The sequence below is a fragment of the Scatophagus argus genome, chromosome 19 (assembly GCF_020382885.2).
Source record: "Scatophagus argus isolate fScaArg1 chromosome 19, fScaArg1.pri, whole genome shotgun sequence".
Classification (NCBI taxonomy): Eukaryota; Metazoa; Chordata; class Actinopteri; family Scatophagidae; genus Scatophagus; species Scatophagus argus.
Window position 1 is genome coordinate 2,501,350 of NC_058511.1, and position 25,280 is coordinate 2,526,629.

The 25,280-nt window shown below is 42.2% G+C and overlaps 1 protein-coding gene across 2 annotated transcripts in view; it reads left to right on the forward strand.

Annotated features, from left to right (window-relative positions):
• The first annotated feature begins 168 nt into the window (after window positions 1-168).
• ift172 (intraflagellar transport 172) overlaps window positions 169-25,280 on the forward strand; it is a 34,307-nt gene continuing 9,195 nt past the window's right edge. Inside the window, exons 1-40 of one of the 2 annotated variants that reach the window (XM_046372704.1) lie at window positions 169-371; window positions 915-1,058; window positions 1,415-1,527; window positions 1,630-1,669; window positions 1,755-1,820; window positions 2,007-2,086; window positions 2,271-2,358; window positions 2,454-2,668; window positions 2,874-2,997; window positions 3,218-3,313; window positions 3,729-3,890; window positions 4,029-4,082; window positions 4,304-4,407; window positions 5,359-5,444; window positions 6,547-6,659; window positions 8,991-9,158; window positions 9,976-10,112; window positions 11,439-11,546; window positions 12,336-12,420; window positions 12,727-12,819; window positions 13,166-13,243; window positions 13,367-13,615; window positions 14,293-14,371; window positions 14,648-14,768; window positions 15,339-15,483; window positions 16,964-17,053; window positions 17,262-17,359; window positions 17,655-17,790; window positions 18,772-18,888; window positions 19,398-19,540; window positions 19,670-19,763; window positions 20,186-20,250; window positions 20,524-20,704; window positions 20,868-20,977; window positions 22,005-22,134; window positions 23,045-23,143; window positions 23,273-23,382; window positions 23,817-23,880; window positions 24,208-24,294; window positions 24,446-24,562. In XM_046372704.1, the coding sequence (XP_046228660.1) occupies window positions 333-371; window positions 915-1,058; window positions 1,415-1,527; window positions 1,630-1,669; window positions 1,755-1,820; window positions 2,007-2,086; window positions 2,271-2,358; window positions 2,454-2,668; window positions 2,874-2,997; window positions 3,218-3,313; window positions 3,729-3,890; window positions 4,029-4,082; window positions 4,304-4,407; window positions 5,359-5,444; window positions 6,547-6,659; window positions 8,991-9,158; window positions 9,976-10,112; window positions 11,439-11,546; window positions 12,336-12,420; window positions 12,727-12,819; window positions 13,166-13,243; window positions 13,367-13,615; window positions 14,293-14,371; window positions 14,648-14,768; window positions 15,339-15,483; window positions 16,964-17,053; window positions 17,262-17,359; window positions 17,655-17,790; window positions 18,772-18,888; window positions 19,398-19,540; window positions 19,670-19,763; window positions 20,186-20,250; window positions 20,524-20,704; window positions 20,868-20,977; window positions 22,005-22,134; window positions 23,045-23,143; window positions 23,273-23,382; window positions 23,817-23,880; window positions 24,208-24,294; window positions 24,446-24,562 (4,428 nt within the window). In that variant the 5' untranslated portion in view covers window positions 169-332. The remainder of the gene's footprint in view (window positions 372-914; window positions 1,059-1,414; window positions 1,528-1,629; window positions 1,670-1,754; window positions 1,821-2,006; window positions 2,087-2,270; window positions 2,359-2,453; window positions 2,669-2,873; window positions 2,998-3,217; window positions 3,314-3,728; window positions 3,891-4,028; window positions 4,083-4,303; window positions 4,408-5,358; window positions 5,445-6,546; window positions 6,660-8,990; window positions 9,159-9,975; window positions 10,113-11,438; window positions 11,547-12,335; window positions 12,421-12,726; window positions 12,820-13,165; window positions 13,244-13,366; window positions 13,616-14,292; window positions 14,372-14,647; window positions 14,769-15,338; window positions 15,484-16,963; window positions 17,054-17,261; window positions 17,360-17,654; window positions 17,791-18,771; window positions 18,889-19,397; window positions 19,541-19,669; window positions 19,764-20,185; window positions 20,251-20,523; window positions 20,705-20,867; window positions 20,978-22,004; window positions 22,135-23,044; window positions 23,144-23,272; window positions 23,383-23,816; window positions 23,881-24,207; window positions 24,295-24,445; window positions 24,563-25,280) is intronic. The other variant, XM_046372703.1, reaches the window with a different exon arrangement.

Below are 25,280 nucleotides of genomic sequence, written 5' to 3' on the forward strand. Positions count from 1 at the left end.
AGCATATGTTTTAGTCTTGAATACGCATACATATACTGATGTACTGTCTGTGATAGCTAATGAATGAAAATGAATGAATATTTTCTAGACAAAACTACTTATTACGCTTAAACTAGAGCACTTGAGTTTTCCCATAGCTGTAAATGCACCATGAGTCCCCGCCTCCGCGGTAACTAAGGAGATCATAGTTGTGTTAGTTACCACAAAGGCATCCTCTTTCCTTTGCGGGTACCTTCGATATGGTCAGTAAAATGACCATAATCTAAAGATTACGCTTTATCCCAGCACTAATAACGTTTTTCGTTGTACGACCTTCCTAAAAGCCTTTGAAAATGCAGCTGAAGCATCTTAAGACAGTATTAACACCACAGGTAAGTTCACTGACAAGTTAGCTAATGCTAGCTGATGCTGGAGAGCAAAAGCGGCCAAAGTGTGACGGCGTAACGTTAAGGATCTAATAACACTGATGGAAAGATGCAACGATTTTATAATTTCGTCTTGACTATTCGGCGTTTAAGTGATTTTACTGATCCATGACCAACTGGTATTAGATACAGATTTTTACTTTACCTTACTCACCAGCAAGTGAGCTGCGCTATTTGATCTTTTTAAAGTAACGTTACTGCTAATATACCCCAAGTTAGCTAAAGATTGCGTCTTAATGTTTCACGCATAGTCTGAAGCTATGTTCTAGCAGTTATTGTCACCGGACAGATTACACAAGTTGCTATCAAGATTGTTGATCTAAAGCAGAGTTTGGCGTGAGCCCATGTAGGTACAGAACATGTTTTGGATGAAGTATAGCTAAAACTAACATTCAAAGATGTATCTATGCTAACGTTAGCCAGAGAGATGCGCGGCTAAGCCATCGGCTAGTCATCATTTCTAACTGTTTGTATCCTCTGCCTTCATAGGAGTGTATTGCCAAAGTGTCGTGCATGGCCTGGGCACCGAATAACACCAAGTTCGCCGTTTGCACCGTTGACAGAGTGGTGCTTCTGTATGATGAGCAGGGAGAGATGAGAGACAAATTCTCCACCAAACCCATCGAGTCCAAGGTGAGACAGCCGAGCTGGTTGTTAGCCTAATGTCCTCTGGAATACATGCAATTTGTCCAAATTGAGGCTGATTCTGTTCTGATAAATTACTCCAAACCTGCACTGCTGACACATGCACGTGATCTTATTGTAAGGAATATATTAGCATGGTACATGGCGTTTAAATCGGCCCTCTGGTAAAATGAGATCTGCTTTGATATGATAGATATGATTTGCTGTGAAACTGATACGTTTTCTTCCACTGGTTACTTTTTGGGTGGATCTTTACCTTTAAGCATTTTGTTTATCCCTCATACGTATGCTTGAATAATCATATTGTAGAGCTGATGAGTGCAAGTTATCTTATCTTTTTTCAGTATGGCAAAGACAGCTATGTTGTCAAGGACATGGCCTTCTCACCGGACTCCACCAAAATCGCCATTGGCCAGTCTGACAACATCATCTTTGTCTACAGAATCGGAGAGGCTTGGTAATGTCCCTTGGCTGGTCTCATCTCCCATTTTCAACATGATTTTGTTATCTGTGCTGGTGCATTCAAACAGATTTTTATCAGCGTTCTCTTCTCTCCTAGGGGGGACAAGAAGACCATTTGCAACAAATTTGTTCAGACGGTAAGTAAACCCGAGAAGACAGCATGTTTAAAGAGGCTTTTGCCTGACATTTCTGTAATGCAACATTTTGTTTACTGGATTTCAGAGTGCTGTGACTTGCTTGCTGTGGCCTGTAGAGCACACAATATTTTATGGATTAGTGGATGGCAAGGTGAGTCAGAAACAGGAGTCATTAGGTTAATTTTGCAGTTTATATATGTTTTGTTTATGTATTATAATCAGTTGGAGTATTACAGAAGTAGAAGCAGGACATCAGACATAACAGGAGTGCTTGCAGTAGACATGTCAGTGTCCCTCTGAGTTTTAAAATAATTTGTTCAAATTCTTTTAATCGTAGGTTCGACTAGCCAACACTCAAACAAACAAGTCATCAACCATCTATGGCACCGAGTCCTGTGTTGTCTCGCTGACATCCAAGTAAATGTGTAATCATTTTTATTTATGACCAGCAGTTAGTATCAGGTGTACTGCTGGTTTGTTATGCCCAAAAACATTGGTGAAAAAAGAAGAAGATTTGCATGCCGAGTCACAAGTGATGTTCTTGTTTATTTTCTTCTTCTGTGGTGCACTCAGTCGGTGGTATTTGTCTGTTCTGTGTCAGTGTTTCTGCTAAAGGCATCCTGTCCGGCCACGCTGACGGGACAGTCGTGCGTTACTTCTTTGATGATGATGGTTCAGGAGAGTCTCAGGTGCAGACAGCTTTACAGATCAATTTATTACGTTTTCCATTTACCATCACATAGATGGTCTAACAAAGCGCCCTCCCTCTCACACTCTGACACAGGGTAAACTGCTGATGCACCCGTGTCCCCCCTATGCTCTGGCCTGGGGGGCAAACAGCATCGTGGTGGGTGGTTGCGACAAGAAGGTGGTGGCCTACGGTAGAGAGGGTCATGTTCTGCAGACTTTTGACTACACCCGCGACCAGACAGAGAAGGAGTTCACCGTGGCCGCCACCAGCCCCACCGGACAGTCGGTTGTGTTTGGCAGTTACGATCGGTCAGTACCTGGTCTGTCAGCTGATATACACACAGTGTTGTGATACTTCTTGGCTCAAAAGGCCTACTCAGGAACTATTTACAGTGGTGATGTGAGTGATTCTCTGTTGATGTGAGTAAATCAAATCTAAGCAAGTGGATCTTTGCATCTCAGATCATTTGAATAGGTTTTAGCAAGTTGTTTCTCTTCCTGATATTTCACGTAGGCTGCGAGTTTTTAACTGGTCTCCCAGGAGGGGTGTGTGGGAAGAAGCCAAACCCAAAGAGATTCTCAACCTCTACACCATCACCAGCCTGGCTTGGAAGAAAGACGGATCCCGCCTCTGTGCTGTAAATACTTAATCTGTCACATTATTTAGATGCAGATTGACTTTAACGACAGCCTGCTCTTAGTTTGCCTTCGTCAGCAGAGATTTGCAGCAGGGGTTGTAGCACAAGTGCATGCATGGAGACTTGTCTTCGTGGTTCCTTACATAACCTGGTTTTAATATTGCTCATCTTTTTGTTGTAAATTTATGAATTTATTTACTGTGTGTGTGTGTGTTGACAGGGAACTGTGTGTGGGGGAGTGGAGCTGTTTGATTGCTGCCTGCGGAGAACCATCTATAGGAAGAAGTTTGAGATGACCTACGTCAGCCTGAGCCAGGTAGACACAAACCGGAAAATTATTCATTTTAGCCCCAGAACTGCAGTATCTTTAAGTCCATAAGCATAACAGTGAGGAGAGTTAAAAAACCATACAAGTGGTTCCACACCAGAACAACAATGAAATTTAACAGTCAGAAGATAAATGAGCTCCACGTCTTCCAGACATATTTATTAATTAAGGTGTGTAATCCATGTGTGTGTTTGCATGTAAATAAACTTTAAAGGCCTCCGTCAGTATATATATGGGTTTTTTTTTTTGCGCTGATGCATCAAGTCATTGAATTTCAACCATATTATACATAAAATGCAAATGAAATGCTCGACAGATTAATTTCGTGTGTCTTATTTTGTTCTTTTTTGCCTCCTTCTTCACTTCACACTTCTTTCTTAATCTCCTCTCCCTCGTCTTCTAGGTGATAGTGAGGAACCTCTCTACAGGAACACGGGTGGTCCTGAAGTCCTATTATGGCTATGAGATAGAAGAAGTCAAAATCCTGGGCCAAGATCGCTACCTGGTGGCTCACACCTCTGACACGCTCCTGCTGGGAGACCTGCTGACGAATAATCTGAGTGAGGTAATTCTTAAAGGCTCACCTCATCTGAATCACAAAAACTCACACATGCAGTCTGTCCCTGAAATGTTCCAAAACTTGCTGAATATTGATTTTGAATATTGACACTGTGATATTACAACTCTGCTGCGTCTCTTTCAGGTGCCATGGCCCGGTTCAGGGGGAAACGAAAAGTTCTTCTTTGAAAATGAAACTGTGAGTACACATGTTTGTTTTGGACAACATGAAGATTATTATGAAGAAGGTTGCTGCCTGTCATGTTCTCCACTCAGATTTACAGCAGTGTCAAGACACTGAGCGATCAAATGCAGTGTTTCAAATGCACGTTTCAGGTCCTGTCATGTTTTGTGTCTTAGGTAATTTATGCACGTTTTACTGCATGCTGCTGTGTTTTCACTTGTCTGTGTTTTCTTCAGGTGTGCATGATTTTTAATGCTGGGGAGCTGAGTCTGGTGGAGTACAGTAACAATGAGATCCTCGGATCTGTCAGGACAGAATTTATGAACCCTCATCTCATCAGGTTGGTACAATTGCGTAAGATAAGTTGATTTAGTCACACCGCTACAGGTTTGTCTGGTCCCAAAGAACAAAGGGTAGAAAAACAGATCCACTTGTTGTGTTTAACGGTAACAGCATTTCAATCCAAAGAAATCAAGTCATTTTGTCAGCCTAAATTATAAATGTTCTGTTTCTGAGTCAAGAGTTTGATCAGCTTTACTAACAAATTTTCTGGCTCAAATTCAAGGACATGTGTGACCATTAAGGTACAAAATTGCTTGCTTTAGTGACAATTTAGCATTTTAAAAATAACAATTTTAGGTTGTTCGACTGTACTTTATCAGTTAACACCTTCTCTCTGACACAGTTCAAGATTATACTTGATTATCAGATTTTAGTCTGTTTTTCCTTTTCTGTCCATTAGATGGCAGTATTGAGCTGTGCAGAAATTCCACAGATCATGTCAGTAAGACCTCAGGAGAGTCAGCAGTGGAGGAAGTATTCAGGTTCCTGACTTAAGTAAAAGTACCAGTACAGCTATGTAAAAATACTCTGCTACAAGTAAAAGCTCTGTCTGAAAAATCCTTCTCAAGTCAAAGTACATACTTTGCTTTTTTTAACAGTTGTGCAGTACTTGAGTGTTTCTTTCCAAGAGTCAGCGAGACTCAGCCTGGCAGTCAGCACACATTCATGTTAAAATAATCAGCCCTGTTGAAAGTGTCAGGACTGAACGTCCCCTGGTGACTTCGGGATGCTCTGCCTGCTTCTTGCCTCCGGCTGGACATTGTGACATGACAACATCACGATCGGGGGTATTCTGGGCCTCCAAGTACGATGAACAGCAGCTGAAGGCAATTACGCTGAGCTGACGCTGGATTTAGTGCTTACACGTTACATTTGTGTGAATCCAGTCATGTTGAGTTGACCGCTGTTTTTAACTAAGGTTGTGTCTGTGTGTGTTGTGTGTATGTAGCGTCCGACTAAACGAGAGGAAGCAGAGAGGAGTCGAAGACAACAAGAAGCTTGCGTATCTGATTGATATAAAGACCATTGCTATTGGTAAGAATATGTGATTGAGATTTTGTGATGGTGGTGGAGCACAGATTTTTTTTTTTTGACAGACCGTGTTATTTGTCTGATATTTGTATGAAAAATCCTCCAAAAGATAGCAACAACACCAGCACTCAGTGACTCAGATAAGCTGAGCTGAGGCATAGCAAACACTTCCGCACTGGCTTCATTTTTCTGCCCCAGAGGCTGCTGCTTGGTATTAATAACAGGAGGACGCAGTATGTGGGACTGAGTCAAAATGAACTGCATTGTGTGTGTTCATACTAATGAAGGAACATGTCAGCCAGTGGCTCACTGACTGTGTTTTCAATAGTTTTCAGACAGCAGTGGAGCTCTATGGCTCAGAGGATTATCAGGCTATGGATACACGTATAATACTGGTTTGCTGGATCAGTTGATCTTTGATTTTCTGTCTTTTTGTGGGATCTGTAAACAATAAGAGAAATGCAAGATATTACCAGCCCATCCTTAAATGCCAGCGATGGTTTTGAGTCTGCAGTGGGTTTTCATTCCAAGGCAGGAGCAGCTTGGTTTGTGAATTTTCAGAACAACAGTTCTCTGTACCTGGCCAAGAGATAGTGAGTCATCAACAACCCTGTGAACTCTAACTGGTTAACATGCTAATTTTGTGCTGTGGGACGGCAAACATCTTCAGTCTGCTGTTTTTGAACACTGAAGGATGCTGATATTACTGCTATTATTATACTGTCAACAGCTAGTTTTCCACACATTATTGCTCACCATAATAATATTAAACTCCTGAACTGCTGCAACTACAATAACTGCAGTATATCTTCATTTGAAATGTATCTTTACCACTGATTGGACCACACTGATTGACCTGTGCTTGATTTTAATTATAAATTTAATGTAGGCCTGATATATCAGCTGGCTAATCATATCAACTTGATCCCAGAACAGGTAAATTTTGAGTTTAAAGAAACTGCTCACCCTGCCTGATAGAATCATTAATAATTACGAAAATGACTGGCTGATTTCTTATCTGGAATAAAGGCTATCTTTAGCCAGACACATTGTCACGCTGCCAGCCTGACCGCTGCTCAGTTGTTCCTTTTTTTCCTCCCCTCAGTGGACTTGGCCGCGGGCTACAATCTGGGAACCATCAGCCACGACTCCAAGATTGACTGGCTGGAGCTCAATGAGACCGGACACAAACTGCTGTTCAGGGACAAGAAGCTGCGGGTGAGTATGAACCCTCAGCGCCCTGAGGGACTGAGAGAGAGAGAGGGAGAGAGAGGGAGACAGGCCTTAAGGCAGAGACAAGATGATGATGATTAGAGCAGTAGAAAAATCTTTGGCTGGTATGTTTCTAAACTTAAAGCTGTGCCATCTCCCAAAACGTCCTGTGGCCATTTATGATAGTAATTCAGAATAAACGTGGATGTACTTAGATAACCTTCCTGTCCACCAGAACATTGTTTTCAGCAGAGTAACTCCATTTGTATTGCTTGTAATAAATAAGGGCTAAATTAATCTTTTTTACCTTCTCTTTTCTAAAACTGTTTTTTCACAATAACTAATACGTGTAAAACTCATTTGTTACTGACCCTGATGCAGTGTGTTTGGCAGTTACTTGGTTGAATGCCCACCCCAACACCAAAACCGTAAAAGGTCTCAGTTTTGTTCTGTTCGGTGCTTGTCGGTGCTGAGATTCACTGTTGAGAAGCTGCGTGCAGGATGGCAGGAAGCTGTTGTCAGTTGTTGCCCCGAGGTCAGGAAGCGGTTTGATGTTCAAGCCCCGGGGCAAAGACAAGGAGCGCTCTGGTAATTGGGAATTCCTGAGTGGCTTCAAACTTCTTGCCGCACTTGTATGGCACATAATGACGTCTAAAGATTTTTTTAAATATAAATATGTATTGTTATGCCTCCGCATATTCTGTCCATTCACTCATACATTCATCTTCCATACATTCCATTTTTGAACACAATATCTTATTTCTTCATCTTTGGCAGAAACGTCCACTGAGACTCAAAGATGAACTTAGATTTTAGTGGTCAACAGCCAGACAATTTATGCACTGATTATCAGGAAATTTTTGTGGTTCATATGCAGATGAAAGTCCTCACTTTGAGCTGATTTAATGTGTTGCTTCTTCTGCACACAAACCATATGGTAGTAAATGCTCATGTTGCTGCTAAGACATTGTCTTTAAGGACCTTACACCTTTATTTCAGTTGTAATCGTGGATAGAACATTGAAGTGGATAACTGACTGTTCTGATAAGATTAACTGTTTCTCAGATTTGGATATTCACAGTCATAACGCTTATTTATTGCATTCCCTGTGACTAAGAAATCATAAAAATTCAAGTTGTATAACAAATGTCTCTTTAATTGAAACTTGCTTTCAAGAGAACTTATCAAGAGGCTGCTCTTCCTCATTACATTAAAACTTTGCCCGCTGAGCTCCAAGGTAAAACTATACACGGCACATTATTAAAAACGGTGGTGGGGGGGATATTAAGGTAGCTCATTACAGCAGCTGACGATCTGTCTCTCTCTCTCTCACACACACACACACACACACACACATACGTATTAAGTGCTCAGGGAGCCTCTGTATCTTATAGAACAGACTTAATCACAGCCCATCACAGTAAAGCGGCCTGCGGTGTGAGTACTCATATGGAGCAGGTGAAATTACTTTGTTCAAGCCAAATTAGGGACATATGAACCTCAACATTTCTCTTTAATGATGCTCAAAATGCTTCTTCCACAGCATATCAAACAGGTGCTTCTGCAGTCTGCTCTGTGGTTAGACTGAACTAACTGACTAAACTGTGATTTGCCGGTTATTCATGCGTCCAGCTGATATTCTGTAATCCGTTTGCAGTAGTGCGATCCCTAAACCAACCTCCTCTTTCTATTTTGAGGTTTTAAAAATAGCTTTACTGAAGCAATATGGCAGTTAATACCCGCCTGTTACAGACATTAATGTGCAATTGACCAATTGATCTGCACAGATTTTTGATGCTCAGTTTCCAGATTATTTGTTCTTAGTACTGTTGGTCAGCAGCCAGCTGTTGTATGGTGTTTCGTTCACCATGCACAAAACATTACTTTTTTTCAACAAAACATCTACTTACAAACCTGAAAGCATGAAAGATCTCTGACCGACAGAGAGAAGTCCTCGCTCAAAAATGATTGAGAAGAGAAGGTATTAAAAGGTCTAAAACTTTTTAACTGGTTAATCCACACATATATTGCATGTCACTTACTAAAGATCTAAGTTACATTAATGGAATTAATGACATTATTGGGAGTAATTGTCATATACTTCTGGAAAGTAAATGTGATAATAAGAAATTTAGGAGGGGTGGCAAGTGGATTCTGTTAGCTCTGGATGGAGTCTGGCTGCTTGTTCCCAGTCTTTTCTGCTAAGCTAAGCTAACCTTCTGACTCCAGCTTCATTCTGAATGAGAGTAAACAAAGCAGTCAGACGATCGCTGATGGTGAAATTAACTATTAGAAAGAAGATAAACTGTTCTGCACCTCCTTCTCCTTCCTCTTCAGCTCCATCTGTATGACATAAAGACTGCCGTGAAGACCACAATGCTGAGTTTCTGCTCGTACGTCCAGTGGGTGCCCGGCAGCGATGTGGTGGTCGCCCAAAACAGGGGAAACCTCTGCATCTGGTACAGCATTGACAGCCCAGACAGCATCACCATGTTCCCAATCAAGGTGAGTCATTGTCCACTGTGTGTGCGCCGCCTCGGGTTTGCTTGCTGAGCTGAGTTTATATGACCCCGGTGACGTCATAATGACATCAGTGTTATTTTGTCAAATAACATGATAACACGCCTCCACCATTACACAGTTCTTCTTTACAGGCTGAGCAGCTCTCCTCCTGATTAGTAAACTGACCTGTATGTGCAGCCACTGGGAGAATTTAATAAAAATACGTAAAAGATTTCCTGCCTCTGGTCCATTCATGGCGACTGTGCTACTAAACCTGCAGGTTCTAATTTCATACCGAAACCGCTTGTTTTACTTTTACTTTCCTCAAACTTTGTATCTCTGTGCTGCTTGTAAAGCTGACTGAGCAAGTGTTTTTCGTGCTGCTGTCCTGGAGCAGTTACTTGCCTTCAGCACGCACGAGTTTTTGAACTTACTCGTGGGACACTCGCTGATGTCCTGATTAATAATAAAAACCAGCAGAGCAGGAGAGATCATATGTTGTGCAGACAAGATAGCTTATGGTGAAAATGATTGCTGTTGTACATGTCTACATTATGTGTTGCCAAGTACTCAATGTAGAAAAGGCTCCTGTGACTGTTATTATAACTGTGTATGATGTTGTTTGGTTATTATTACTGATTTGTTAATCATTTTCCTGTAAGCTAATTTTAACTTTTCAGTTGGTTAGGTTAACCTGTAACAGTGCATCATGTTTTACAAGATGATTACAGCTTTGCGTGTGAAATCTTTATCCATATTAAGTAACTGTAGCTTCCTGTCTGTAAATCAGGTTAAAACCGGTTGCGCGTATCTTTGTTAGGGCGACATTGTGGATCTAGAAAGAGCCGAAGGGAAGACCAATGTGATCGTGACGGAGGGCGTCAACACCGTGTCATACACTCTGGACGAAGGCCTCATTGAGTTTGGTACCGCTGTTGATGACGGGGATTATAACAGGTAGGTTTGAACTCACCTAACTTGACAGAAAATGAGCCCGTCGCTGTGTACTCGCTGCTTTTCTGGGTCAGAGTCACAGTGACAGCAGGCCGAGCAGAACAGGCCAGATGTCCTTTTATCCAGCAGCTTCCTCGAGCTCTTCAGTTTCCTCCGAGCTCCCAGGCCAGCTGGGAGATCTATAATCTGTAATCTCTTCACTGTGTCGTGATTTGAACACCTCCAATATGATGCCTCCTTATCAGATGCCACAACTGACCCCTCTCAGTTTGGAGGAGGAGCAGCTGAACTCGTCGCCGCCGTTCTCTGTCACATACAGTGAAGCCAGCCACCTTTCATAGGATTTTGGTGGCTTGTGTTTGCCTTGAAGATGAGAGACTGGCTGTAGGGATGACTGGAAAGTGTTGAAAAGCGCTGAACTCAGTTTCCTCAGAAAATATCTGTAGAAGATATTAAAAAGTTATAAATTCTTCTTTCAAACTGTCTGTGATGTCTTAAATCGCACTTGTAGGCTCCACCTCTTAAAATCGGATTTCAGACTGTTTTGGATTAAATGAACTAATTCATCCTTCCATCCATTTCTGCTGCTTGTTTGGACCCATGTGGCATTTATTTCATGAATTACATCATTAAAAATAATGATTCTTATTAGGTCTGCCGCTAACTATTATTTTCATTATTGACTAATCTACTGATTATTTCCACAATAAAATGTCAGATAATTCTTATCACAGTTTTCCCAGAGCCCAAAGTGACATTTTCAGGTTGTTTCTTTGTCCAGCCAACAGTCCAAAAGCCACAGACTCAGTTCAGTTGCTGCCATAAATACCACAAACAGCAGAAAATCCCAACCTTTAAGAGGCTGGAACCAGCAAATGTTTTGACATTTTTGCTTGAAAAATGACTGACATGATTAATTGATAATCAAAATAATTGGAAACTGATTTTCTTTCCATCGCCTACTCGCAGCAGCCAGAGTTATTATATACTTCTAGGATATATTAAAAGAATATAATAATTCTAGCTGCTGTCGTCTACTTTTTTTTTTCATCATGCTTTCATACTTTGCCCAGCATGATTGTGAAACAGGAATTAAATTCCATTCTCTGAGGTATTAAAAGCTCTTAAATTTAAGTTGGTGAACTCTGCTGAAGCCCTGCAAGAGAAGGAAGACCGACTTTGTCTGTGACTCAAGCTGCAAGTCACACTGCGTCTGTAAAACAAAACACTGGTGAAGCTGTCACTTCTGTCCAATTCTGTTTCATGGCCTGTCCTGCTGCCTGACTCAGCTTTACTTCTGTGCGTGTGTGTGTGTGTGTGTGTTGACAGAGCCACAGAATTCCTTGAGACTCTGGAGATGTCACCAGAGACTGAAGCCATGTGGAGGACGCTCAGCAAGCTGGCTCTAGAGGCTCACCAGCTGCACATCGCGGAAAGGTCAGCAAGAGACACACACACACACACACACACACACTGAAAACCACAAGCTGATATTCGCATTTTGTGCTAATTACATTCTGGGACTTCATTGTACGTGAGACTTATCTGTGTGACTGAAGAGGAATGAGACAGGAAGGCATTCTAGGTCACCTGGAATGAAAAAGCACACCTTTGTACACATATAAGTGGATACACACACACAGCAGGTGACTGTGTCCTTCTCTGACTTCCCTCTAACTTCATTAATCATCAAAGACAATCTTTAAAACAAAAATTCTATCGTAAGCATTTTCTCTCTCTCCCTCTCTCTCTCTCTCTCTCTCTCTGTTTTGAGAAACTTTTCAAATTTGAATTCTCTGTTATTAATAATGCATATGCTGTTCGTTAGGCATCGGCTTGATTTGCATTAATCATGAAATCAGGGAAAAAATGGTTTTGTCTGGAGTGTGTAATGTTAATGAGGGAGGGAAGCAAGAGAGAGAACTTTTTTTCTTTCATGACTCGTTCATTAATCTGATGCAACTGTTCAGAGAGAGTTGGTAATAAAGTGGCCAAATGCTAAGTTGTGCCTTTTCATTTCTCAGCACCCTCACACTGCAGCGTATCTGAAGGCTAATAAGACAAAAGCTCTAATTTATCTCGGGTCATCAAGTGAACAGATGTTCCGAGCTTTGACCGGCCAGTTTCACCTTCTGACTTCACTCCGCTGAGTCTTACTTTTGGTGTTTCTTCTTGTTGTTTACTTGCTTGTTCCCTCTTGGGTTTTCTTTCCATTTTCTTCTCCAGGTGTTTTGCTGCGTTGGGAGACATCTCAACTGTACGTTTCCTCAACAAGACAAACGAGATTGCAGACAAAGTTTCACGAGAAACGGTGTGTTGAACATCAGCACAGAAAACAAGACAGAAATAATGATTTACAATCGTGGTAATATAATCCAGATAGATAGATTGATAGATAGATACTTTATTGATCCCGAGGGAAATTCAAGCCAATCCAATCTAACTTGTCTTAATAATCTGAATCAGAAGTGGCTAATTGTTCAGATGCTTCTCACGGTGGAAATGAAAAACCGACATCTGAAACACAGAAGACCAAAACTCTGCTGGAATCAGTACAAATGTATGTGTGTGCGTGTATGTGTGTGTGTGCGCGTGGGGGTGCACCTTTTTTCACCAGGGAGGAGATGGAACAGCATTTTACCAAGTCCAAGCCCGCCTGGCCATGCTGGATAAGAACTTTAAACTGGCTGAGATGGTCTACATGCAGCAGGTGGGTGGCACGCCCTGCTTTACCTCAGCCAATCAAATCCTGTGTGCACACTTGCTTACAAAAGCTGGCATTTCAAATCAGCCTCTTCACACTTTAACAGCTTGAATTAATTACTGATGCATTTTGGTTGAGGTTTTGCAATAAACCAAACACAACTAGTTATGTTCTTCAACAACATTTAGTTATTTTGTTTTAATTCTAGCATACTTGTACCATACTCCTGTACATGGATTCACTGCGTCATGGACGCTAAGCACTGTGTATCAATATCGCATTTGTATAAGCTTTATTACTTGTAGAAGTAATAATGTATGTAATTACATGTTGTATAACCCGGTTTGTGCAGAATGCCATCGACGAGGCTATAGAGATGTACCAGGAGCTCCACATGTGGGACGACTGCATTGTTCTGGCTGAAGCCAAGGTGAGAAAGAACACACTAAATGTATACATTTTGCCTGAGGGACGTTTTGTTCTGTCTGTCCGTTGTTTCAGCTCTAGATTTGAACCTGCGTCTAACTCAGGTACAACCCATGAATAACTTTAGGGCCACCCGGAGCTGAACAGCCTGCGCAGAAACTATTACCAGTGGTTAACGGAGACGGGTCAGGATGAGAAGGCCGGTGAGGTGAAGGAGAGCCAGGGAGACTTCCAGGGTGCCATTAACCTCTATCTGCAGGCCGGCCTACCGGCTAAAGCCGCCCGGCTGGCCATCAGCCGGCCGGAGATCACCAGCAACAGTGACACCGTCAGCCGCATCGCCGCCAGTCTCATCAAGGGAGAGTTTTATGAGAGGGTGAGTGGATCTTTATCTGTCTTTATGGTCAGCTGCTGCTGGCAACCTTTACTGCTAAATCTCCCCCTCCATCCCTGCATTTCCATTCAGACACCTCATCTTCCCCTCCTCTCCTGGCATCTGCTAGAAGAGGAGAGGTATCACCAGAGGAACAACTTTTTTTTGTTTATTCAGTTTTACACTCTGTCTCCCTCCATCTGTCTGTCGTTTTGCTGCATCTCTTTCTGTTGCTGTATGTCTGTTAGCTCAGTTCTCCTCCTGTAGCCATCTGTGTTTATGTTGCAGGTGGGAGAGAGGCTCAAGAGGAAAAACCTCCAAACCTCCAAACCTCAGTATAAATTCTGTTTCTCTATCCTGATGGTGTTTTCGGGTGCTTGAAGGTTGATAGGACGCTGGTAATGCGTGATTTTAACTTGTGGTAGCCATTATGTCCTGATGATATCAGTATATTTAGTATATCTTGCAAAGATCATGAGTTCTGTGTTTTGTTGTTGTCTGGTGAGAAAAGCAACTTAACATTTAAACTACTGAACAGAAAAGTTGTCAATGTATGCTATTGTTTTAAAATTTTCCCACAGTGCAACTAAGGAGCAGACCAACCCTGACTCAGCATATTGGATTTTCTTAATGTGTAATTTTATCTGAATAAATCAATATTCTCTGTGTCCTCTGACCAGGCAGGAGATTTGTATGAGAAGATCAGAAACAACCAGAGAGCTCTGGAGTGCTACTGCAAAGGAGGTGCCTTCAGGAAAGGTTAATCTGTCACTTCATCTATATTGTAGATAAGTACCACAATGTGCAAATGTTAGCATGCTAACATGCTAACGTAAGACAGTGGTCATCATGAACATTATACCTGCCCAGCAGCAGCGTGCTCAAAGCACAGCCTTACAGTGCAGCCAGCATGGCTGTACACTCTTAGGCCTTATCCAAATCATGTGACAAGGTGTTGGACAACAGGTGGATGTATGATGGTGACTTGACTTTAAGTATGAAGCACATAAAGTTTCTCCTTCCTGCTCTCTGTAGCGGTGGAGCTGGCTCGCCTCGCCTTCCCTGCCGAGGTGGTGAAACTGGAGGAGTCCTGGGGAGACTATCTCGTCCAGCAGAAACAGATGGACGCTGCCATCAACCACTTCATTGAAGCAGGGTACGTTGAATAGAGGAATGAAGAGACAAAGCTTTGGACAGATGGAGATGAACAAAAATGACACATTAAAAAAAAAAAACAATCCAACAGAGATGGCCAATAGTTCTTTAAATCATCACCAGAAGAAAAAGAGAGAGATGAGAAGAGATATCTTTAGACATTGTATTCATTTTCCAGAAATGCCAAATAAAGACAGGTAATCGGTGCCCAGATTTTTATTCTTTCCAGGTTGAAAAAGCATCTGAAACTCAGTTTTGACTGTGGGAAGCTAAAACCCTGAACAGAAACGAAGGTTTTAAAATACTTACCACAGATAATTTTTTCTTAAACTTTACAGTCTGTACCTCAGTCCTCGCAAAATTATTTGGTTTAACTTGAATCCGATCCAAAGTTAACTTTGAATTTGTGGGTCTCTGCATTTGGTTCTACTGTCAACCAAGCGTTGGTGGAGCAAAACAGAAAGTGTCTACACGTATAATCTACATTTCAGAGTTGATCATTTATTTCATTTTATGGACACACACAAACATAGAAACACTTGACTGTTGTCTTTCTGCTGTCCGCTCTTAGCTGCTCACTTAAAGCCATCGAGGCGGCCATCGCGGCTCGTCAGTGGAAGAAGGCCGTGCACATCCTGGAGTTACAGGAGGATTCATCGGCAGGGAAATACTACATGAAGATAGCTCAGCACTACGCCTCCATACAGGACTACGAGGTGAGAGGGGAGGAACGAGGACGCATGGGAGGGGGCTGAATAAGGAAGAAAACAGGAAGAGGGAGAAGACAGTTGCAATAGCAAAGAGTTAGACAGTTGACCTACACATTTTATATCTAATCATGACAAACTGCAGTTTATAAAAGAGACCAAACATAGAGCTGAAAGTCGTGTGTAAATTGAATTTTCGTTCCTCAGTTGGCCAGAAACACAGCACAACAATGAATGCTGATGTTGCTGTTGGTCTGCTGGATGTGTAATAAGGTCACTGTTTGTTAGCATTTTTTTACATCCATAGATGACTGGTATTTAGGTGGTAATAACCTCATTTAAATTCAGTCTTATTTACCTTGCAGAAGTGCTGTATAGGCCAGGTTGGATGCTGGTACATTTGACTTTGTGGTTGGGGGGGAACAACCTCAGGTTAGTTTTGCTCCCTGAACGCCACACCGGACAGTGAGATGGAGGCAGCCTGAAGGCTAAAGTGACATTTTGCCACCAGCAATTAATTCCTGCACATCGCTCAGGGATATATACAGTCACCAATAACACACACATGCACACATACACACACACACACAACCTTGTGCACGTACACAAACTTTAGTTCCGTCTCCATGGAGCAATGTGGGCTGAGTTAGCTCGATGGTGCTTTGGCAGCAGTGACAGGTTGGATGGTTGTAACAATAGTTGCCTAAATACCAGAGATACAGGACTGTTGAAAAGGAGAAGGAAGAGAAGAGAAATCTGGTGTAAATACAAAGAGAAGGGAAAAAGAAGCGAGATGATGATGGTGGAGCGCAGCATGCTTTGCTTATTCTGATGAGCTCAGCTGAGCCAAACAGCCCCTGCAGACTGCCAGCCTCTGAAAATAGCAGGCCATTTCAGTCTGTTTGCTCTATGGGCATATTCACAGAAAGCAATTAAGATAACAAGCTCTTTGCTTTCCAACTTGTGGAAGTTGCAGGAAAGTATAATTCAGTGCAAAACTTAGACAATGAAGGAAGCTCGCACCTGTGATTTCAATATGAAAATTATCAGGAAAAAACAATGACTAAACGTTTTTTAATCAGAGCAGACGGACAACCAGCACGTACGATCGCTGCATTGATGGCAGCGTTAGCTCAGGCTCAACTGAATATCATTCATGCTTTTGTGTAGCGAAGGCGGCGGATGCTTCCCTTTTTCTTCTCTCCAGTCTCTTCTAAATTCTGTTAACATTTCCACGCTTTGGAAAAATGCTCTTTATGTCATGTTTGTGTTATTTTGTTTTGGGTTTTGTATTCAGTTGACCTTGCAGGAATTCTAATACATTAATGTGCTGTGGATGTGTCAGAAGTTTTTTTGTTTTCATGCGTGCATTCCACAATAATGTCAAATATACACTTCAGTACAGAGAACTCATGATATTCAGATCATATTTCATATTTGTGTTGAGTGTTGTGTTGTGTTTATTTTGTGGGTTGTTAATGGCCTGCAGGTGGCAGAGCAGCTGTTTGTTAAAGGAGACCACATCAAAGATGCTATAGACATGTACACTACAGCGGGACGCTGGGAGGAGGCTCATAAGGTCAGTCCAGTGGGAACTGTCAGAGTGGAGCAACACATGTAGTCACCACAGTTTCACTTCCAAACAAGGTGTAATGATTAAAAGGTAGACTAACCTAACTACATTACTTTTAAGGGATATTTTGGACCCTGATTTTGGCAGCTGTGATAGCTACAAAACAGAGAAATGAATAAAGCTGTTGTGATTGTTTGCTGTACTTTGTCTGCAGCTGGCAGTGAAGTGTATGACCGAGGAGGAAGTCACGGCTCTGTACATCAGCAGAGCTCAGGAGCAGGAGAGAGAAGGGAAATTCAAGGAGGCTGAGCGGTAAACGCAGATCACTTTATTTCTCGTAATTTGTCGCCTCACTGGCTGCTGGAAGCATTGAAGGTTGAGTGAGGCAAACTAACGTGACTGTGTTTGAAGTTGTCTCACATCTCTGTTGCAGCAGGAAAAATAATGAACACAGCATTTGACTGCTGACAGGTGGTATTTTCAGGCCCTGTTTTCTGGCCAGACTGTTGTTTTCATTTCTTTCCATTATGGCTTTGACACTGGAACATTAAAAAAAAAAAAAGTTCAGAGTTACCAATGCTTTGTGTGTGTGTGTGTGTGCGCGCAGGCTGTTTGCCACAGTGAAGCAGCCTGACCTCGCCATAACCATGTACAAGAAGAACCGAATGTTCAATGATGTTATTCGCCTGGTGGCCAAACATCACCCCGACTTGCTGACGGAGACCCACGTGCACCTGGCAAAGGTACAGCAGCTCGCTGTGAGCCCGACTGGAGGACGAATGAGACAATGACGAGGGTTCAACGGCAATCTTAATATCAGCAGCTGAAGCTGAAAGACCATAGGCTGCCATGTCATTCAGCCTGACATTTTGTTCATGGTAGCTGATTTCGTCCGTCTTTTACCTGTCATTTCAGTCGACACAGGTGTTGTGGTAGCGATTTCTAGGAGCAGCTAACTTCATAAGAAATACGCTCATTTAAGAGTCGTTATTTCTGTAAGTGGACTGAGAACAGCCTGTGCTTGATAGCATACGTAGATTACTCATGGCAGCATATGTAGATTACACCTAATTATGATTTTTTGTATAATTATTATTACTAAGTGAGGCAAAGAAATCAAAATTGTTGGCAGCTCATGAGCTGAAAAGTGTCAGAAGGACTGTGTGTGACGTTTTACCTTCTGGCTGATGTCCGCACTGCTCAGCGTCTTCATCTGCGCTATTCAGACAGTAATGGACGAGTTCTGCCATGTGCAAAGCTCTCATAGGCTCAGATTACACTCAGCTCTGGCACCCTCACAACTTGATTTTGTCATGAGGGCTGCAAGCGAGACCTTTTTCCACTTCTTATGTAACAGCAGACAAATGAGTGTGATCACAGCTTTGTGCTTGTCCTGTTATCTCGTGAGAATTGCCCAGCAGTGCTTTAGGCTCTCAGGAAGAATTTGGTCTGAATTCTGATGTTTTAAAGTCCATTCACATGGATTAGTTGTGTCCAGATGTGGTTCACTTGAAGCCTTTGACCTCAGATATTGCAACAAAGAACATTCAGAAGAAATCATTTTCATGCTTTTGTCAGCAGTTTTCCATTTTTTGCTGTGCCTCAAACTGAGAAAGGATTGCTGAAGGAACACACATTGTACTTTAACTTCTATCATCTCTAATCAGTGCTGCTATTCATGTACTGATATTGCATGTTATGTATAATATAAATGTTCCTTGTAGGAGTTGGAGGCTGAGTCCAGGTTCTCTGAGGCAGAGTACCACTTCATGGAGGCTGAAGAGTGGAAAGCTGCAGTCCACATGTACAGAGTCAATGATATGTGGGAGGACGCATACAGGGTAGATACGGTCACATTTGTTATGTTGTTGGCTTGTTAATCCCATTAAATCTCCAAATATATGTAGAGTTTCTTCTTCAAATATCCAAACTGTAATTTCACATTTTAAAGCCTAAAAGCTTGTTCCATCCAACATGCGTTCACAGTAGCTTTACTGCATCATGCAGTCTGATTTGTTGTTGGGGAAAACTAAGACAGTAAACGTTAAAATGTTCTCTATAGTTGTGTGGAACTACATTATAATGTGTTATTAACCATTTATCACTTCTTATAAATGCTAATCAAGAGGACATATATCCACTTCACTGACCGATTAGACTTCATGGGCGTAGCGTTATTATGTGTGCCCCCCTGTTGATAGTGTTTATTGCTACTGTTGTTTTGGGAGCACAGTGCAACTTTATAGCTTCTATCAGATGTTTTTCTCTGGGATTAACTGTGATAAGAGAACCTGCTGCAGGGCTCCTATAGAGGTATATATTTACACATATATGTGTGTGTGTGTGCCAGGTGGCTAAAAGCCACGGAGGTGCCGGTGCCCAGAAGCAGGTGGCCTACCTGTGGGCCAGGAGCCTCGGAGGAGAGGCGGCCGTCAAGCTTCTCAACAAGTTTGGCCTCCTGGAATACGCCATTGAATGTGCTTCGAATAACTTGTGAGCTGCACCGCAACACTTGAAGCTGGCATACGCAGAGATTCTTATCTATTCACATGCATCGGTGTTTTATTTACTAATTACATCGTAAAACCTGACTTGGTTTCTTGCTTTTTCTTTATTCCTCAGCTCATTTGACTTCGCCTTTGATTTGGCTCGTATTGCACTTAAGGAAAAGATTCCTGACATCCACCTGAAACATGCCATGTACCTGGAGGACGAGGTAAATCTGATTAATTAATTAATAAATTAATGCCTGCTACAAAACCCGCTGTTGGGCAGACTTACAGCCTACAGGAAATTCATTTAATTCCTTCACATACCGAACAGTTTTTACAATCTGCAGCACTTACAACCAGTAGTCTCAAAGAAAAATAAGAGGAAGCTCCAAAAAATATGAGTTTTCCTTCAGTTGATCTAACTTCTAAAACGTGACTGTCAGCTTTCTGAGTGTGTCCTTCCTCTAAATCCAGCCTGATTCCTTTTCAGTCAGTCCAACTTACTCTTCTAGTTATCAGTCCTGGAAAAATTCAAATTTTCTACTGTTCTGCTTTACACCGAGTTTCCACTGTCACTGTGAATTGTTTAGATGTCATATCACGTACAGTAAAGAGCTCTAATCCTGACATTCTGTTTTGTCTCCAGGGCAAGTTTCCCGAGGCTGAGCTTGAGTTCATCAAAGCAGGAAAACCGAAAGAAGCCGTGTTCATGTGAGTGCAGGATATGATGACCAGGCCAACACATGCAGCTCAGTGTCAGATCATCAGGAGCTGTTAGAGTTAAGGGGACGTTTACAGTCAGCCATTTGAGTCAAATCAATTAAGAAGCTTTTTCTGATAATTGTTTAACTCACTCGTCATGTGAAAATACCAGCTTCTCCACTGTGAGGATTTCCTCACTTGTTTTCATGTTCCATTTCTACACAAAGGATTTTGGCTCCTAATAAAAAAGATGTGTGTGTGTGTGTGTTTGAACTGCTTTAGGTACGTCCACAACAAAGACTGGGCCAGTGCACAGCGGGTGGCTGAGGGCCACGATCCAGAGAGTGTGTCTGAGGTTCTGGTCGGCCAGGCCAAGTTCTCCTTTGAACAGAAAGATTTCCAGAAGGCTGAAGCCTTCCTGCTCCGAGCACAGAGACCCGAACTCGCTGTCAAATATTACAAGGTGAGCCAAACTGGCTTCAGAAAAAATAGCAAGAAAAGAGCTGCAAAAAAAACTACAATTTCTTTGTTTTACTGAATATCTACTTAGCTGAACCTTACAAATCATCCTCACTTATTATTATTGTCCTTTCACATATTCTGTGTTTGTTGTTTGTGTTTATCAGGAAGCAGACATGTGGAGCGATGCCATACGCATCTGTAAGGAGTACCTCCCCAACAAGCTCTCCATGCTCCAAGAGGAGTACGAGAGGGAGACCTCCAAGAAGGGAATCCGGTGAGATTGAGACCAAAAAGAAAGAAACGTTTCCCACACATCACACGGTAAAATCTGTGATGGCTTCATGCTTAAATAAAAAGAAAAGCAGCCGCTGATGCTCCATGTTGTTACGGTTACATCAGTAGCAGCAGCAGAGGCCTTGACTCATACATGAGGGGTTTGGTGTCTGTGGGACATTGTTTTAAGAGTTTTCTATTAGATTTTGTTGACCTGTCGGTTTGTTACATTATTAAGAAACCCCTTGAAAGTCTTGAGGGGAGCAGCCATTCACCCAGCAGTATCATCTATGCGCGAAGAGTCAGTTTGATGCTTTATTAAAACGCAGCTTGTGTGTTATCCCAAATTGAAACTACCAACAAGGAATTGCTCATTAGTTAGCCTGCAGACCAGCAGCATGCAGCTCTTATCCTCCTCCCATCGCTTCTCCCTCTTTAATGACTTATGGGAGAAAACATCAAAAGTTGCCAGTGGAGACGAACGAGGAGGAGGCTTAAAGTGAGAAAACACTGAATTATTCCTGCAGAGTTTACATCTCAGGCTCCCATTTCTCATATGGTGTCTGCAAACCGCGATCGACCTTCAGTTTGCTAACAGATGTGAGCAACTTTAACGATAATGAAAAGCAGGGAAAGGAAAGTGACAGAGATCAAGAGCAAGAAAGAGGAAAGGAAATAAAAAACCTTCGTGATTAAAAAGGGTGACCTATGCACATGATTCCTGCTATGATAATATGAAAGTGTGCAGTGTAATCCAGACAGAGAGAACTGGGTTTGAATGGGTTTGCCCAACATAACATAACATAAGCATTAATTCCTTTTGAAAGTCAGGCTTGTGTTAATGTGCAGATATTTTGCATTATAGCCACAAGTGGGAACACTGAATGAATTTGTTTGCTGTTGGATAGACTGAATGAGAGGTACTGAACGAGACAATTATGTATTTATTTATCATCATCTCCTGCTTTCTTCTGTCACTGAATTGCTGTGATTGAAATTTTAAGTGTGTGTGTGTGTGTGTGTTTCAGGGGGGTGGAGGGCCTGCTGGAACAGGCCAGGGAGTGGGAGCAGTCAGGTGAGTACTCCCGGGCCGTGGAGTGTTACCTGAAGGTGAAGGACGACTCCAGCACCGCCCTGATGGAGAAGTGCTGGATGAAGGTGAATAAATACATCAGCTCACATACAGTTCCATTTCTTGTCATACGGACCTGAAAATTAATGGCTGAACTTTTTGCATTGATAATCAATTATTCAGTGTCTCTAACCAAAAAATAACAAGCATGAAATTACACCAATTGGCTGCTTCCACATTCAGCACTGCAGTGAATGGATGATAAATTAAGTGTATAACCATAACCAACATTTTTCTTAAGGCAAAAGGTCACCGCATCACCAGCGTCAACAGGTTTCATTCTGTGCCTGAAATGCTATGGAGATTAGATCATTTGAAATTTGAATTGCTGGTCTGATGCTGTCCATGAAAGAGAGGAGAGGTCACAGGGTCTCACAGATCAATAGGTGTTTCTTTTGTTTTTTTTTTCCTTTTGGGAGTTTGATTAACCAAAGTGAGGAGAAGAAAGACAGATGGTGTGTTCTTGTTTGAGAATTGAACGTTTGGTCTCCCTGTGGTGTTCAAGGAAAGGTCACAGGGTCAAAAGAATCAATATGTTTCTTCCTGTAGAGAGCCTGAATATGCACATTAGATTCTATTTCAATTACTTGTTTTCAACGACGAACCCTCAGCTGCTCTGCAGTGTAAAACATCAGTGCAGACTGTGGTTACTTTCATTAAATCTAATAGTAAATAGACTGTTAACCAATAAAAGCCAACAATGGCTAAGTTTCCATGCACAAAATATTGTGGTTTTTGCCCTAATTCTGAAAAAGGCATGTTAATTTCTCCTGTAAAGTTTTGCATTTTAATATAAAAGGGTATGAGGATTGACTCAATTGCCTCAAGTGGCCATTTGAGGAACTGCAAGTTTTGGAACTTGGGAACATTGGCTTAATTTTTTAGCCCAGGAAGTTGTCACTTGGACCTGAAGTATGTCTCTGTGTGTGTTTCCAGGCAGCAGAGCTGTCCATCAAGTTCCTCAGTGCAGATCGAGCGGTGGAGGTGATCCAGGTGGTCGGACCACGACTGACACAACTGAGGAAGTACAACCAAGTGAGTGAACGCACACACACGCAAACCCTTTTAACCTGTTGGCGGAGTCAGTTTTATAGCCATCATCATACAAGTGTTTTTAATTTGCTCAGTGTGTCCTGTTGCCGTGTGTGTGCTCATGTGTTTAAGGCCGCTGAGCTCTACCTGAGCATGGAGCTTATCAAAGAGGCAATCGACGTCTTTATTGAGGGCGAGGAGTGGAACAAAGCCAAGAGAGTCGCCAAGGAGCTGGAGCCGAGGTTTAAAGACACACACACGCACACACACACACACACACACACACAAGGAAACCACCTATGACCTTTCCCAACATCCTCTTGTGGGTTTGAAGATAAGAATTTATATGTTAAACAGACAAACCTCACACAGCACAGAGCTACAACTCTGGTGCTACTGATATTACAGACAGATAAGACTGGACCAATCCCCGATGTGACCTCCAGGATTGGTCCTCCCAGTTATTAATATTCCTTCAAAATAATCCAAGCAGGGTTTTTGTACCTTGCAGAATTTGGACTTCTATTACATCTTTCAGCCATCTGGCATGACGAGAAGATCTGGACCCTCTCCAGTTACCAGACTGAGACGCATCACATTATGCATATAAGACGACCACTTTGGATTGACACCAAATTGAGTTACCTTTTAACGTCTTTACTCTGATCTTTGGCAGGTACGAGGACTATGTGGACCAGAAATACAAAGAGCACCTTAAGAACCAAGGCAAAGTGGACTCCGTACGTACAACTACACCCTCTGTTACATACTGTGTCTAATGCTGTAGGTTTGGGCCTGACTGGGACAAAGTCCACCATCAACATAATATGAGGCATTGTTTGCTCAGTCAGATCCATGAGGACTGGATGAATTGCTGCTGGGAAGTCATCATATTGCACAGGAAATCTGAAATATGTCTAAAAGAAACAGAAACATTCACCCATTTTCATCCTGTAGAAAAATTCACTGAGCCACACAACACGGCCTAAGTACTTCAAATGGTCTGATACGAGGCTTCACGTTGTCGTTCATGAAGCTGTTTTCTATGAATGTGTGTATCTGGTCAGCTGGTGGGTGTAGATGTCATGGCAGCCCTGGACATGTATGCAGAGAGAGGCCAGTGGGACAAATGTCTGGACACAGCGTCTAAACAGGTACTAAATCCACAGTCAGCCTTATGCTCTTGTGAAAGGTGTGAACTGTGTTGACAGACTGTATTTCTTTTACGGTTAGGTAATATCATGTATTTGGGGGGTTCGGATCATGAAAACAGTGCTCCTCATTATCCCTGCTGTGTTTTGTCAGAACTTTAAGATCCTCCATAAGTATGTCGCTCTGTACGCCACACACCTCATCAAGGAGGAAGAAGCTCTGAAGGCTCTGCAGCTCTACATACAGCACGGAGCGCCGCCGAACCCTCAGGTACGGAATACACACTTTAACACACTTCTGCTCCAATTCATTTAGCGTCTTTACACTCAGTGAAAGCAGCATATACACTATATAAACAAAAGTATTGGGACACCTGACCATTGCACCAACAGAGACTTTAGTTGAGTGTTTCTGTGGGAATTTGTGCACATTCATGCAGTAGAGCATTTGTGAGGTCACACACTGATGTTGGACCAAAAGGCCTGGCTCACAATCTCCGTTCCAGTTCATCCCAAAGGTGTTGGATGGGGTTGAGGTCAGGGCTCTGTGTGGGCCAGTCAAGTTCTTCCACACCAAAATCATCCAACCATGTCTTTATGGAGCTTTGCTTTGTGCACTGGGGCACAGTCATGCTGGAATAGAAAAGGGCCTTCAACAAACTGTTGCCACAAAGTTGGAAGCATAGCATTGTCCAAAATGTCTTGGTATGCTGAAGCATTAAGATTTCCCTTCACTGGAAGTCAGGGGCCGAGCCCAAACCCTGAGGAACAGCATAAAGAAGGGGTGTCTGGATACTTTTGTTTATGTAGTATACTTCAGAGTGTCAGACAAGCCTTTTAGGACTTTTCTCACAAACATGCAGAGCAGACATTGATGTACATGCTGCTTTGTGAAATAAAGATTTTTACTGTCCATACTTGATGCTCCAAAAGCATTCTGACGTGTACTTTTTGGCCTAAGACTCGTCAGTTCTCTGTGTTTGTAGAAT